The sequence below is a fragment of the Salvelinus fontinalis genome, chromosome 4 (genome assembly GCF_029448725.1).
Source record: "Salvelinus fontinalis isolate EN_2023a chromosome 4, ASM2944872v1, whole genome shotgun sequence".
In the NCBI taxonomy this organism is placed as follows: Eukaryota; Metazoa; Chordata; class Actinopteri; order Salmoniformes; family Salmonidae; genus Salvelinus; species Salvelinus fontinalis.
In genome coordinates this window covers 51,702,426-51,719,649 of record NC_074668.1, presented here as the reverse complement: position 1 = coordinate 51,719,649, position 17,224 = coordinate 51,702,426, and the positions used below count along the sequence as shown (strand labels likewise).

The 17,224-nt window shown below is 40.2% G+C and overlaps 1 protein-coding gene across 2 annotated transcripts in view; it reads left to right on the top strand.

Moving 5' to 3' along the window:
* Positions 1–6,854: 6,854 nt before the first annotated feature.
* The window catches only part of LOC129853976 (far upstream element-binding protein 3-like), a 91,932-nt gene continuing 81,562 nt past the window's right edge, over positions 6,855–17,224 (top strand). Inside the window, exons 1-2 of one of the 2 annotated variants that reach the window (XM_055920550.1) lie at positions 6,855–7,319; positions 14,250–14,361. In XM_055920550.1, the coding sequence (XP_055776525.1) occupies positions 14,250–14,361 (112 nt within the window). In that variant the 5' untranslated portion in view covers positions 6,855–7,319. Of the gene's footprint in view, positions 7,320–7,588; positions 7,713–14,249; positions 14,362–17,224 lie in introns of those variants that run through there. The other variant, XM_055920549.1, reaches the window with a different exon arrangement.

Genomic DNA, 17,224 nt, shown 5'->3' with positions numbered 1-17,224 from the left:
AGCCAGGGCAACTAAGGAGTGAGAAGCATCTCAAGGTCCTGGAGTGGCCTGGCCAGTCTCCAGACCTGAACCCAATAGAAAATCTTTGGAGGGAGCTGAAAGTCCGTATTGCCCAGTGACAGCCCCGAAACCTGAAGGATCTGGAGAAGGTCTGTATGGAGGAGTGGGCCAAAAACCCTGCTGCAGTGTGTGCAAACCTGGTCAAGAAATACAGGAAACGTATGATCTCTGTAATTGCAAACAAAAGTTTCTGTACCAAATATTAAGTTTTGCTTTTCTGATGTTTCAAATACTTATGTCATGCAATAAAATGCAAATTAATTACTTAAAAATCATACAATGTGATTTTCTGGATTTTTGTTTTAGATTCCGTCTCTCACAGTTGAAGTGTACCTATGATAAAAATTACAGACCTCTACATGCTTTGTAAGTAGGAAAACCTGCAAAATCGGCAGTGTATCAAATACTTGTTCTCCCCACTGTATATATATACTGTATATATATATAAACATTCTATTGGTTGTAAGAATTTTGTATAATAATTCAAATGGAAAAATTAAGTTTTGAATCCGGCATCCTTTTGCATATCAGTTCATAAACCATGTGCCATGGAATCGGTAAATCAAAAATCTATTTCTATATGGCACTGTTGTCAATTTTTTTGTTCCTTTAAAAGAATTAAAATTAAAAACTGGTATACTTTTTTATTTATCACAATTTTCCTTCAGCAATTTTGGTCTTTAATTGCAGGACCTACAGACAAGTACCTTACTTTTCCCCCCCTTCCACTTGCCTCTTCCATTTTTGCAGTAATGTTACAATTAGTAATTTTGTGTAGAGCCCACATTTCCATACATTTTTGTTAGCTGCATGAATGACATAACTCCACCAGTCCTATTTATGATATAATTTACAAAGATTATACCTTTTTTAAACATTTGTTGAAAAAAATATGTTTTTTATCAGTTAGTAGATTTGATTTTTACCACAATATTTGTTGTATTATTTGTTCTGTCTTTTCTGGTGGATTAAACTGAAATTGCAACCAACTTTCTATGGCTCGTTTTAAAAATATCTATATTTTGGAGGTTTCATTTTCAAATAACCGAAAGTTGTAATCTGATTTAAGGGGAAAAAAAGGCCTTTCTTGAACATGGGGTGAGACGTTCTTACTAATCTGCTAGAGAACCAGTTTGGATTTAAGTATAACTTTTGTATGACTGACTCCTTTAGTGAGAGGTCTAACGCTTTAATATTTAATCATTTCTGCCCACCGAATTCGTATTCATTATAGAAATAGGCCTATTTAATTAATTTTGTCTGGCTTGCCATTCCAAATAAAATGTAATCTTTTTTGCTCATAAAATAAAAATAAAAAACAGGTCGCTAGGTGTAGGCAAGACCATAAGCAAATTGGTAAACTGGGATATGACTAAAGAGTTAATCAGGGTGATTTTTCCACAAATAGACAGGTTTTTTCCTTTCCGTGGTAGCAAGATCTTATCTTTTTTGATAACTTTCTATTAAAATGTATTGAGAATTTATTTATTTTGGGATATATATATACAGAGTATGTCAACATGTTTTTGATGCACTCTCTATTGCATTCCACACTGCCCTTTCCCACCTGGACTAAAGGAATACCTATCTGAGAATGCTATTCATTGAATACAGCTCAGCATTCAACACCATAGTCCCCTGAAAGCTCATCAATAAGCTAAGGACCCTGGGACTAAACATCTCCCTCTGCAAATGGATCCTGGACTTCCTGACGGACCGCCCCGAGGTGGTAAGGGTAGGTAACAACACATCTGCCACGCTGATCCTCAACACGAGCCCCCTCAGGGGTAAGTGCTCAGTCCCCTTCTCTACTCCCTGTTCACCCATGACTGCATGGCCAGGCATGACTCCAACACAATCATGAAGTTTGCCGATGACACAATAGTGGTAGGCCTGATCCCTGACAACGATGAGACAGCCTATAAGGAGGAGGTCAGAGACCTGGCCGTGTGGTGCCAGGATAACAACCTCTCCCTCAACAGGATCAAGACAAAGGAGATTATTGTGGACTACAGGAAAAGGAGGACCGAGGAGGTTGAGAGCTTCAAGTTCCTTGGTGTCCACCTCACCATCAAACTAACATGGTCCAAACACACCAAGACAGTCGTGAAGAGGGCAGGACAAAGCCTATTCCGCCTCAGGAAACTAAAACGATTTGGCATGGGTCCTTAGATCCTCAAAAAGTTCTACAGCTGCACCATCGAGAGCGTCCTGACTGGTTGCATCACTGCCTAGTATGGCAACTGCTCGGCCTCTGACCGCAAGGCACTACAGAGGGTAGTGTGTACTCCCCAGTACATCACCGGGGCCAAGCTCCCTGCCATCCAGGATCTCTACGAGGCAGTGACAGAGGAAGGCCATAAAATGGTCAGCCACCCTAGTCATAGACTTTCTCTCTGCTACAGCACGGCAAGCGGTACCGGAGAACCAAGTCTAGGTCTAAAAGGCTTCTAAACAGCATCTACCCCTAAGCCATAAGACTCCTGAACAGCTAATCAAAGGGCTACCCAGACCCCTCTTTTACGCTGCTGCTGCTACTCTCTGTTTATTATCTAGGCATGGTCACTTTCTACCTACATGTACATATTACCTCGACTAACCGGGACCCCCGCACATTGACTCTGTACCGGTACCCCCTGTATATAGCATCGCTATTTTTATTTTACTGCTACTGTTTAATTATGTTACTTTTATTTTAAAAGAAAATTGTGACAAATAAAATGTTTTGATTTGAATGGCTTGCTCAAAGTCTTTTGTTACCCTAGGACTTGCACAGTAACGTTGTCACAGAAGAAATTGTGGTTAAAATATAGAATTAAAATTGTTATATCTGACAACTTGAAAAGCTACATTTGTGGGTGAAAAAAAAGTAAATTTTATGAATATTTTGTTATGGATATTTCCTTGAAAACACCAAAATTTAATCAATATAGATTTTTATTAGAAAGGAGCATCAAGCTCATCATGTGAACTTTCACCATCCTGTGATGTTCATCATTTTTATTTAATCTGTAGCCTAAAAAACTGAATTTTTCCTGAGTCGTAATGGGAAAACCACACAACACATTTGTATTTATTATGGATCCCCATTAGCTACTCTTCCTGGGGTCCAGCAAAAATTAAGGCAGTAATATACATTATACAGTTGAAGTCGGAAGTTTACATACACCTTCGCCAAATACATTTAAACTCAGTTTCACAATTCCTGACATTTAATCATTTAATTCCCTGTCTTAGGTCAGTTAGGATCACCACTTTATTTGAATAATGTGAAATGTCAGACTAATAGTAGAGAGAATGATTTATTTCAGCTTTTATTTCTTTCATCACATTCCCAGTGGCTCAGAAGTTTACATACATTCAATTAGTCTTTGGTAGCATTGCCTTTAAATGTTTAACTTGGGTCAAACGTGTCAGGTAGCCTTCCACAAGCTTGAATTTTGTCCCATTCCTCCTGACAGAGCTGGTGTAACTGAGTCAAGTTAGTAGGCCTCCCTGCTCGCACATGCTTTTTCAGTTCTGCCCACAAATGTTCTATAGGATTGAGGTCAGGGCTTTGTGATGGCCACTCCAATACCTTGACTTTGTTGTCCTTAAGCCATTTTGCCACAACTTTGGAAGTATGCTTGGGGTCATTGTCCATTTGGAAGACCCATTTGTGACCAAGCTTTAACTTCCTGTATGATGTCTTGAGATGTTGCTTCAATATATCCACACAACATGACGCTGCCACCCCCGTGCTTCACGGTTGGGATGGTGTTCTTCAGCTTGCCAGCCTCCCCATTTTTCCTCCAAACATAACGATGGTCATTATGGCCAAACAGTTCTATTTTTGTTTCATCAGACCAGAGGACATTTCTTTGTCCCCATGTGCAGTTGCAAACCGTAGTCTGGCTTTTTTATAGCGGATTTGGAGCAATGGCTTCTTCCGTGCTGAGCGGCCTTTCAGGTTATGTCGATATAGGACTCGTTTTACTGTGGATATAGATACTTTTGTACCTGTTTCCTCCAGCATCTTCACAAAGTCCTTTGCTGTTGTTCTGGGATTGATTTGCGCACCAAAGTACGTTAATCTCTAGGAGACAGAACGCGTCTCCTTCCTGAGCGGTATGACTGCTGCGTGGTCCCATGGTGTTTATACTTGCGTACTATTGTTTGTACAGATAAACTTGGTACCTTCAGGCGCTTGGAAATTGCTCCCAATGATGATTCAGAGCGTGGAGGTCTACAATTTATTTTCTGAGGTCTTGGCTGATTTCTTTTGATTTCCCCATGATGTCAAGCAAAGAGGCACAGAGTTTGAAGGTAGGCCTTGAAATACATCCAATTGATTCAAATGACATCAATTAGCCTATCAGAAGCTTCTAAAGCCATGACATAGTTTTCTGGAATTTTCCAAGCTGTTTAAAGGCACAGTCAACTTAGTGTATGCAAACTTCTGACCCACTGGAATTGTGATACAGTGAATTTTAAGTGAAATAATGTCTGTAAACAATTGTTGGGAAAATGACTTGTGTCATGCATAAAGTAGATGTCCTAAGCGACTTGCCAAAGCTATAGTTTGTTAACAAGACATTTGTGGAGTGGTTGAAAAACAAGTTTTATTGACTCCAACCTAAGTGTAACTTCCGACTTCAACTGTATTATAATACATTTTTTAAAGTATTAATACATTTTAAAACAGATTTCACAATACATTAAGTATGTCCCTTCAGGCCACTACAACACACAATCCAGGTGTACATAGTATGTATGTTATGTGTGTTTGTCAATCCAGGTGTACATAGTGTGTATGTTATGTGTGTTTGTATCTCAGTGTGTGACTCTTCACAGTCCTCGTTGTTCCATAAGGTGTATTTAACCAATTTCTTTCTTCTATGTATCTGATTTTACTGCTTGCGTGAGTTACTTTATGTGGAATAGAGTTCCATGTAGCCATGGCTCTATGTAGTACTGTGTGCCTCCCATAGTCTGTCCAGGACTTGGGGACTGTGAAGAGAACTCTGGTGGCATGTCTTGTAGGGTATCAAATCAAATGCTATTTGTCACATGCGCCGAATAGAACAGTGAAATGCTTACTTACAAGCCCTTAACAAACAATGCAGTTAAAAAATAAAAATAAATAAAAAAAGTAACAAGGTGAGTAATCGCTGTTTTGATGTTCAGAAGCTACTTTCTGTCATAAGAGACGGTAGCAGCAACATTATGTACAAAATAAGTTACAAACAATGCGAAAAAACAAACAAAATAGCACGGTTGGTTTAGAAAACAGCAGCCATTCCCTCCGGCGCCATTATCACAATATGCATGGGTGTTCGAGCTGTGTGCTAGTAGTTTAAACAGACAGCTCGGTTCATTCAACATGTCAATACTTCTTACAAAACAAGTAGTAATGAAGTCAATCTCTCTTCTACTTTGAGCCATGAGAGATTAACATGCATATTATTAATGTTAGCTCTACATGTACACATAAGGGACAACCATGCTGCACTGTTCTGGGCTAGTTGTAATTTTCCCAAGTCCCTCTGTGGCACCTGATCACACAACTGGGCAGTATTGTTGCTGGTATTGTTGGCAGAGCAGCGATTTATTATGAACAGACATCTCACCATCTTAACTACTGCTGCATCAATATTTTCTGACCATAAGTTTACAATCTAGGGTTAAGTTTAGTCTCCTCAACGTGCTCAATTTCCCCATTATTAATTACAATATTTATTTGAGGTTTAGGGCTTAGTGAATGATTTGTCCCAAATACAATGCTTTTAGTTTTTGAAATATTTAGTAATAACTTATTCTTGCCACCCATTCTGAAACTGACTGCTGCTCTTTGTTAAGTGCTGCAGTGATTCGAGTGACTGCAAGATATTTGCGTATAAAGGCCTTTCCACCGCCATTTCTCGCATAATTAATGTTACCGACACAAAAAGATCCTACCATGTCGAACAAAATGTCTGTCAGCATTTATAAAATTGTACCGGCATATTGTGTTTCCATCAGCCCGGGCATTACTTTTTTCATGAGTCAGGTAATTAATATGCATGAAATGGCTGTATGGAAACCAGGTTAATTATGTTTTTTCCAAGCAAGGTTTGTGTTGCCATTGTGAATAAAAGTATATCTTTATAATGTAGCCTACAAATAAACATGTATCCAACTCCTGTAGCACACACACTCACAAACTGAAAACGTGTACATTGTACAATCAATTATCTCAAATATCACATTAATTTGCACATATCCACTGTAGGCCTATTTTACAAACTGTGGCAAAATTGGTTCCTGTTTTGGTCACGTCTTTGTTCATGTCCGCGTGCGTCAAACAAAATCACCCACATGATTGGTTGACAATAGAGCCTCCCACAAGGCAAGCGATTGCTGCAGGATGAATATTACGAGCAACTGCAAAAACTTGTGCCATGTTCAAAACAACTGGGCACTCTTCCGAGATCTCAACACGACTGGGAACTCGGAAAAAACGAGCTCCGACTGGGGGAAATTGTTTTAAACGGTCATCCACCTCGGAATTCCCACTCGGGAACTCGGGCCTCTTTCTAGAGTTCCGACATTAATTTCACTAACGTCATGATCTGACCTCGTATTTTTCACAGTTCCCAGTTGTCATGAACGCACCATTACAGTCGGCTGCAGTCAAAACGCCATGACCTTTGATCACATGATTTATGTGAAGTTCATGCAGTAGGCGCAAATCAGACAATTTCCAGACCAGCCTTGGCCGGAAATTCGTCACTCGTTCATCCCGTGATTATGTTTTCAGCCACCGGTAGTTTGTGAGTGCTTTATATGAGCTACAGTCAATTATGAGTGCATGTCTACTTATATTAAATATATCATTTAATATAAGCCTACACTATGATAGCCAGCAAATTAATTAGTTAACTAAAGTTAGTCTGCCTAGCTGGAACTTCTACAATTTCCAAAAGATTACCAAACAAAAACATATGTACTTTTTAACGAGACGTTTGTGCCGTCATGTGCATCAATAGCACAGTTTCTAACTTATTTGTATTCGTTCTTACTTACACGTGTATGTTGACTTCTACAGTGATGTTGTTTTTAAATTAGGGACTTTTATTAGCGGATTATGGGGAGTTTCTGGCCCCTGAGTTAACATAATTGTACACTCACAAAACCGACTAAGAACGAGGGCTTAGGTTGCAAACTTCCTTTGCTTGGCTAATCATTTGGACCGCCGGCCAAGACGGCGACGGGGATTCCCCCAAGGGCATAAGGCTAGGGTAAGTGGACGAGGGTGTGTCTTAAGTGTTTGTACTGCAGCCCTGACAAAAGTGATTTACTCGAACGCGTCCAACAACTGAGCAGTCTGACCGTCACTAGTTATCACAGCTACAAAGTCATAATTATAGCTAAACCCCACCTGTTTCCACAATCTGATTATAAACCTAACATTAACCCAACTGATAAACTTGTGCCTAACCATAAATTAAGACAAAAGTGCAATTTATTTTAATTAAATAGCCAATTCTGACTTTGTGGCTGTGGTAACTATTTACAACCGAGAGGTCTGGGTGGAGATGATGATGGCGGAGTTGGTGCAGGGACAGGCCTCCGTTTCTCAGTCCGGAATGAAAGCTGACGGCTTCGCCCAAGCTTTACATCGGGCCCGACAGGTAATAGGAGTAGAGGAATTCGCAAAGGAACCAACTGAGGTTGAGCTAGGCCTTTTAAACGACGATAAATAACTTTTATTTTAACTCGCCCACCTCTGCAGCTTGTGCTATGTGTTCATGAAAAACACTAGCCAGCGACCTAGCCAGCTAGCTAACATTCTAAGCTAGTTGACAACCACAATAGCTTCGAGTTTGCAATGACTACTCGCGCGTGTTCATTTTGGCTGCAACAGGTCACGACTGGAAACTATGTTTTTATGTAGTTTACCGTGTTGTTACCACGAAGTCTTCAAGTTAATTTATGTTAAGATCACTACAGTAGCTAGCTACGTTTTCCACACGTGTCCATATGCAACTTGTTGTTCAGTCACTGAAGTTCTGGGGTTGAACTGTGTGGCCGTGCTCTCAAACCCATAACAATCAGTGACAAGTAGGCAAAGATTCCAAACACACCCACACGTTTTTAAACAGATAGTTATCCATATTGTTTCCCAGTTATCCATATTGTTTCCCAGTTGTAAACATCATTGAGTCAATTGTCCCCCATGTAAGTAGGCTCCATTATGTAACTGGCAAGCACCATATTATGCACTGTGCGGGTGTGTCTAGTTAGGAACCCGATTAAAGAGCAGGTAAGGGTAGATTGTCACTAGTATTAGGGTGTTAGATTCCTGACCCAAATTGAACCAGGTTGTATCAGTCTTGAACCAATATTGCATCGCCAAAATTCAATCTGGAAAACTATTTTGGATGCTATATTTATAGTAAATGTAGCAATTATATGACAAAGGAACAACATTCCCACCTCTTTCACTGTCAGCAATTACATTTTGTTCATGTTCTTGAGGAATGTTAATAAACTCACTGGTTTGAGACAAATCAAACAAAAATATATTATATATTGAAAATACTGTGATTGAAGAAAAATTGTTCAGAGATTAATTTAATTATAATTTCTACACTTCAATATGGTTTAAATAGTTCAGATTGGAGTATTTTTTTTTATGAAAAAAGAAGAACATTAGAAACATAATTATTCTACGACCCATTAAAACACTGTTTTAGAGGACAAAATGAAACTGTGGTTCTGGTGTTATACTTTGTATTCCATGTTATAGAGAAGCTTCCCAGGAACACAGAACATTTTATTTCATGAGGATAGGATTACCAAATCTGAGAGATCTTATTTTAAATTGATCGGAAAAGGACAGGTCAATGTTAATCCCTTGTCAATAAAGCACCAAATAACCTGTCTGGATTCTTAAATTCAACACTTTTTGTCCAATAACACAAGATCGGGTAGTCACAATTGCTGTAGAACACAGAGATGACACCCCCCCCCCCCCCCCCCAAAAAAAAGATTAAAACGCTATATTATGCAAGAGGCACTTCAGATGGGGTGGCTACTAATTAGGCAGTACGGAATATGTCATTTCAGTCATTTAAGATCTTAACATTGTCCCGTGTAGCTCAGTTGGTAGAGCATGGCGCTTGCAACGCCAGGGTTGTGGGTTCGATTCCCACGGGGGGCCAGTACAAAAAAAGTATGAATGTATGTACTTGTAAGTCGCTCTGGATAAGAGCGTCTGCTAAATGACTTAAATGTAATGTAAATGTAAGCCCAATAATTTAAAGTAGGGTGGTCATATTAACAAATCTTCATGGTTGATGAAAAACAGAGTGGGTAACAATTTGAAACAATTTATGAAATTAGAATACAACTTTGTATACTGCTTTATGCAAATTAGATACATATTATGCTAATTAGTTTGTATGGAATTGAATTAAGTATTGCTGTTTTATGCGGAACTGCAAGTTTATACTGAGGAGTAAGGTGCAGCCTGCGCACGCACCTGAGATGGTAATGGAGGACATATAATTGAGATTACATAATCATGAACAAAAAGCAGGGATACTATTTACCAATTAGTAACTGTTAGGCGGTATATATCACAGTAATGTTGCATTCAGTAGGCCAACTGATTAGGCCTCGAGTGCAAAATAATACGCCCAACCCTGTGCCTGTGCCACCTACACACACAGAGTCTAACACAGAAACACACTTCTCAGCATCCCCACACACACTAGTGATGAACCGATATAACATTTTTGGCCGATATCTGATATTTTCCTTGCCAAAAGAACTGATACCGATAACCGATATTAAACATTTTAGTGGCCTTTTAAGCATTCTAGTACAGTTAAATAGTTAACACACACACATGGATGAAGCGGTCTAAGGCACTGCATCTGTGCAGCAGGTGTCACTACAGTCCCTGGTTCGAATCCAGGCTGTATCATGTCCGGCCATGATTGGGAGTCCCATAGGGCGGTGCACAATTCGCCCAGCGTCGTCCGGGTTTGGCTGGGGTAGGCCGTCATTGTAAATAAGAATTTGTTCTTAACTGACTTGCCTAGTTAAATAAAGGTTACACACACCACACTGACCAAAAAGTTATTTTGTTGGCATTTACTTATGTCCCCATTACCAGTAAAACGCAATCAAAACCTATTTCTTTCACTTACTTGCTGTGTTGACTTGACTTTGACTTGTCAAATAGGTTTGTAGACCAATCAGGACCTGAATAGGACTGCACGTCACATAATAATTTAACACGTTCATTAATTTTTTTAAGTAGTTATTACACATTGATTACACTATCACTTGTATTTCATATGTCTCAACGATTCATCGATACGTGTGCTATGATGCTGGTAAAGTTGTCTCGCACACCTACAGTGCTGGCCATAAAAATAAAAAAGGTAGCTAGCTCATGGATGCAAGCAATGTTCTTCCCCAAAAACATAGAAAAAATACATAATCTGTTTCAGTAGCTATAGTTAGCTATAGCTATTTATTTTCATGAACTGAAGTTCAATTTCCTAAATCATTGCTAAGAAGAATGAAAATGACTGCAGTTTCTACTGGTCATTGTTTTCAGGCTGGTTGTATTGGTGCTAGCTAGGTACCAAGCTAAAGCTAGCTACCCCAGAAGTTGTGGTCGAACAAATTATGCTTTATTACCAATTCGGTATTGCAAACACATCGTTCGTGGCTGGTGTTTGCTGACCTGTTTTGTACAGCTTTGACAGTGCTACTGTATCTTTTTTGACATGCAAAGACCCAAACTGCGTTCCATAGTATGCATGTCGTGAAGCTAATAGCAGTGACGCTATTACTGTGTATCTCCGGTAGGGCAACATCTGAAAAATAGCGCACTTGGTAGTGTGTACCAGTGCTCGACCAGTCAGCGAAAGCCAACATCACCCACAACAGAAAGCGGTTGATTGTCAAGGGCAATGAATTCCATTATCTTGGCTTTAATGGATTTCGCCTTTCAGTCGTCTCTGAAATGTTCTTACTCTTTCAAATGACTGCTTGACTTGTTGACTGCTGGATCCACACAGCAGACATTGTGGGCTAGTTTAGGAATGCTGTGTTGCACGTATAGAGCAAAATTGTATGTGGCGTCATTACGTCATGTACCTTCGTTATACAGGTATGCACGTCAGCTTTGACATCGGTTTTGCACATCGGGCGTTAAACTAGACATCAGCCGATACCGATGTTGGCATTTTGAGCTTTTATCGTCCGATTCCGATATGTTCACTGATATATCGTGCATCTCTAACACACAGCACATCACACATAGGCTGGGTATGTCTGTGTTAGGCTAGCACAGACACACACTTCTCACTAAGACTAAACTGTAACACAGTTTAAGGTAGGCCTACATCTGAGTTGGGTTACATTGTAATGTATTTTTTGGTGTTGATGCGTTACATTGGTGATGGGAGGATAAACTCAACCATTTCCGATAGGAGACAGTTGGTGAGCTGCTGCGAGCCAGCTGCACAGAAAGATTGTTAGGACACATTTTCAATTCACTGATATTTAGCTATGTTTTTATTGATTGTATTGGCTGTAGCCACTGTGTTATTGTAGTTTTTAATTGAAGGAATAAAATCATCAGTCACAAAAATTGCTTTTGGTACAATACAGCCGCAATGGCACGTTACAGCCTCTCGCCCGGCTCGTTGCCTCAGTGAACGGTATCAGGCTGTCCCACACAGCTAGCAAGCTAGCACAGGTCATGGAAATGGGGGTAGCGAATGGTGAATTTGGACCAATCCCTGACAACCCATCAGCAAAATGTACCTACGAAGCTCTACTTTGTAACCTGCTATGTTTTTTCAGTGTCTCTGAGAACATCTGAATGACCGACGCGAAGGAAAAACGATGAACCTTATATTTCAGTCCCAAGTACATTTGATAACTGTAAAACACCCTCAGGACTTTCCAATACTTGTTGGCAAGACAATGTCACATCAATCTTACTCTGGTATAGTGAAGAATACCATTCGCAAAGAGCAAATATGAACACACCGATTTCACAGATTCAGAAAAAGGGCTGTCCCAAAGAATTGAACGTTTTAAGCATGACACTTGATTTAAATTTGGGCTCATATTGCGTAAATATCATAACGTACAGTATTGGGATTTTTAGACAACTCCCACATTTATGTTTTCAAATGATTTATGTATTTTGACGACAATATTATTGACATTTAGTGAAAATTGATTTGATTACTGCAGTTATTTTTGTAGAATTCTCGCATAGCGTCCATTGTTTATCGCGTCACCTAACACCTTAGTACTATATTATGATTTTTCACTAGATACCATAGCTAATATGCCTATTTGTGCTACATAAAGGTTTTGGGTAAACTTAGATATTACAATGCTCCCTCATGCAAAATATATGTGATTTGTTTGATTGAACCATCTATCACATTGTTTGACAGAATGCTCACTAACTAGCTCTTTGGCCCCAAAACTCATGGATAGATGTGATAACAACTCGGTCTCTGAAAGATTCAAAATCACCTCAAGTGTCGACAATACGTTTTTTGGAAGGGGAATGGTAGAACTGCATGGCTCCATTGGCTGCTCAATGCTCAGATGATACATTATTAAATCCTTTACACTTACAACGTCCCCATGTATTTTAAAGCACGTGACGGTGAATAAGATCAACAGAAAATGATTCTATACAGTGTTGCACATTTTAATTTTTTAAAACTTTGTCATTTGATTTCTCAAGGTTAGGCTATTTGGATTAGACATTTCAGTTGCCGATGAGTCAGCCTTGTTGTGTTGTTCAGCAGATAATAACTCTAGCTCTCATGGTATAAGTGCTTTTGACCAACATATTGCAATTGCCTGACGTGGTCATATAGCCCAATAATGAACAAAATGGGCCTAACATTACTCCTTATAGTCCAAGGACCTTACATGTTCTGTATAGAGGCAAATTGGCTCTGGCATTCAAAACAGACAAATACTCCACCTAAACGTAGTTGCAGCCAACAGTATTTTTCAGCGACAAGACGTTTGTGGCGTCAGTCTTCCCTTTACACACAGGTCTTCTTGAGACGCCGATGGCTAATTAGTGCATGTACGCTTCTGTTTTCCATAAAAAAGCACTGTAACATGGACAGTGTAGCCTTTACTTAGCTGGGCTGTTACATGACACACTGCATTTCAGACAAGCCCACTCTGATTCTCCAGTTGTTTTCTGCCTGTTGTATTATTATCTCTGGTCTGTAAATGATGAAGGAATAGCTAGACTTGGTGCCGTCCCACCCTTCGTCCCCTGGCCCATTGGGTTCTGGCCAGGGGGAGGCCTGTCTAATATGCTATTAACTCAGCCTGCTCCTTACTTTAGGGCTGGGAGGGGGTTAGTTTAGCTAGCACACTCAGCTTTATACCTGCCGTAGGCTCATCCCTTAGTGGGGATGTGTACCGCACACATAAACGAACATATGCCCATCCAGCTGTGTGTCTGATATGGAAAATATTGACAGATCAATCTCATTTCATTTTCACCCTATCTGCCCAGTCGCTTAAAACCTGCGATCAAATCAAATGTTATTTGTCACATGCTTAGTCTACATCTTTTGTTTACAAACAGTGAAATGCATGCCTACGGTCCCTTCCCAATGATGCAGAGAGAGAGAGAAAATGGAGAAATAATAGAAAAGTAATAACTCATAATAATAAATACAAAATGAGTGAAAATAACTTGGCTATATACACAAGGTACCAGTACCAAGTCGATGTGCAGGGGTCTTCTGTCTGTTTTCCATAAACAAGCACTGTAACATGGACATATGGCTGTGTGGGAACCCTAACCATATAAAGATGTGTAGTAATTTGTTTTTTGAAAATAATTTCTTGCTGATATGAACGATACGTTCCTTATGTTTCCAAAACCGTACCGCAAGCAATGCGTTTTAATGTTCAGAACAAGCGTCGGAGCTCTTAACAAAACTTCCCTGGCCAGAAGATACTATTGTCACTAAAGGTAGCGTATGAATGGGCTTTAGTGGTCATAGGACTGGCAATTTTGATAAATGTAAAAAGCAATTTTTGGGTGAAATGTTTCTCAGATTGTAACAACAATGAATACAATGGATGGATGAACTGTTGTATAGAAAATCTGTGAAGTAATTATTATTTTCCTCACATTTCAGATGACAGAAAAAAATAGGATTGAGCAGATTTCACACCTAAACAGTTCCCCACCTATTGTAGACCCCTCCATGTATGGCTACGGAGACCAGAAGCGATCGGTGGAAGACGGAGGTAAGCTGGTTGCTATTAGCCATTTCATTCTTCTCTTGCCGGCGATTTAAAGGAATAGTTTCCTGAGGTTTTCACAATTTCATATTTTTTTTTGTTGCCTTGAAACGAGTCCATGAATGATTAATCACCAACCAGACATGCTTTATCTACTCATTTGCTGGATGCAGAGGTCAAGTGAAGGTCAAGAAAATCATAGAGAAAGCAGACTCTATTGCAATCATCTCTGATGGGTGGTTGAATGTTCGTGGGCAAGGAATAACTAACTACATCATCTCCACCCCTCAACCAGTATTCTACAAGAGCACAGACACAAGGGACAACAGACACACCGGTCTCTACATTGCAGATGAGCTGAAGGCAGTCATCATTGACCTTGGACCACAGAAGGTATTTGCACTGGTGACGGACAATGCTGCGAACATGAAGGCTGCTTGGTCTAAAGTGGAGGAGTCCTACCCTCACATTACACCCATTGGCTGTGCTGCTCATGCATTGAATCTGCTCCTCAAGGACATCATGGCACTGAAAACAATGGATACACTCTACAAGAGAGCCAAGGAAATGGTTAGGTATGTGAAGGGCAATCTACCTCACCAAGCAAAGTGAGAAGAATAAGAGCACCACATTGAAGCTTTCCAGCAACACCCGTTGGGGTGGTGTTGTCATCATGTTTGACAGTCTCCTGGAGGGGAATGTGTCTCTCCAAGAAATTGCCATATCACAGTCTACCGATATGGACAGCCCCATCAAGAGGATCCTCCTGGATGATGTATTTTGGGAGAGAGTGGTAAGCAGCCTGAAACTCCTGAAACCTATAGCAGTAGCCATTGCACAGATTGAGGGAGACAATGCCATCCTGTCTGATGTTCAGACTCTGCTTGCAGATGTAAGAGAAGAAATCTGTAAATTGTTGCCCCAAGCAAAGGAAACTGCAGTTCTGAAATACGTCAAAAAGCGAGAAGACTTCTGCCTGAAGCCCATACATGCCGCAGCGTACATGTTGGACCCCAAGTATGCTGGCAAGATCATCCTGTCTGGTCCTGAGATCAACAAGGCCTATAGTGCCATCACTACTGTGTCTCGCCACCTTGGCATGGATGAGGTCAAGGTTCTTGGCAGTCTGGCGAAGTACACTTCCAAGCAAGGGCTTTGGGATGGAGATGCAATATGGCAGTCGTGCCAACATATCCATCAGCCACCTGGTGGAAGGGACTTTGTGGATCTGAGGCTCTTTCCCCAGTTGCCTCCATCAGCCGCCAAATCCCACCAACATCAGCCGCCTCAGAGCGCAACTGGTCCTTGTTTGGGAACACACACAACAAAGCACGCAACAGGCTGATCAATACAAGGGTTGAAAAATTGGTGGCCATCTGGGCAAATTTGAGGCTTTTTGAGCCTGACAGCGAGCTATCCTCAACAAGGTTGGAAAGTGACAGTGAGATGAGGCCCCAGAGTCTGATGTTCAAGAGGTGGACATTGAGGAGGTCCAGGGAGAAGACATGGAAGCCTGAAAAGAAAACCAAAGCTTTAGTTTCTAGACATCATTTTACAGATGCATGTTGAAAACGTTTTTGGGAGATGCGATGGTTCATTGGGGATCATTCAATATTTTATTTTGTTGTTTAGTGAAAGCATCCCATGTGGAGAGTTAACTCATTTAATTAAAGTTCAATTCCACCTCTGAATATTCCCCAAAATGTGCAACCCTTTTTATGTACATGAAAAATAGATTTGAATATTATTCCAATGTAGCAAGGTAGCAATTTGCTACCTTTGGACCCTGGTAATCTGTCAGGATCCAAAGGTATTTATTCAATATTACAGTTTTTTTATTTTCTAAATCACAAATCCATTCATCCACAACCCAATCTAAGCTAGGTACGAAGATGATAAGGGGAACAGTTTAGAGACACTTTCATCAATTTAATCTTAATACAAAGGACATTGAGACTGAAAACATATGGGAGTTGTCGAATGGACCATAGGAAAGGGGTAGAGATTTGTTTTTGAGATCCCAAACAATCAGCGTTTTGACACTACTGAGCTGAGCCAAGCTGTTCTGCGCTGGCCTCGTTACGCATGCACCATCATTGCTGTAACCAGGACAATGTGAAAAGAAAATATCAGAGCCAGCACAGTATGGTTCAGGACTGCATGACAGTGTGAAAAGGGTATAAGAGTTGGCCAGTTCTCCTGCACTGGATGCCCTATCCTGCGGCGATGGAAAAGCGTACAGTCTTAAAAAGCCAAGCTAAGGAAAGTTGGATTTGAGTGACAAATGCCATTGTTTGCTATGATGGCACTATCCCGCTGCTCCTCTAAGTCACTTCTTTTTATTTGTCCATTTTGAGGGCCTGCCAGGCTCATCGTGGGAAGATCCATACTGAGTGGGAAGATTAAATACTGTTTAAATGTGGTCCTACTGGAGCTGACTGTAGCCAATGATACCCGACTGGATTACTGTCTGTGTATTGTCTGTCGGAGAGAGAAGAAAATGTAAAATTTGAAATCCATGACTGCTGGTTTGCTACAATGGAAATCCTCCATAAATCTCTTAGGTCTAAGCCACCTTTCTTGTGAGGCACCTACTGTAAAAGTTCCCATCAGCTACGGATAGTCTTCTAATAGTGTCACACTCTATGTAAAAACAAAATGTCTGACCAATTAGAATATATTTTGCCAATTAAAAGATATGAAATATATTAGTTGCTTGTGATTACAGATTTGTTATGTATTACATGTTTTATTCAACAAAAGCTAATTCTGGTTGGGATATGTACGTACTGTCACCGTGGGGACGACATCGTCAATGCACTGTGGGGGGGAGGGGGTTGAAATCTCGGATCATTTAGATATTTACTTT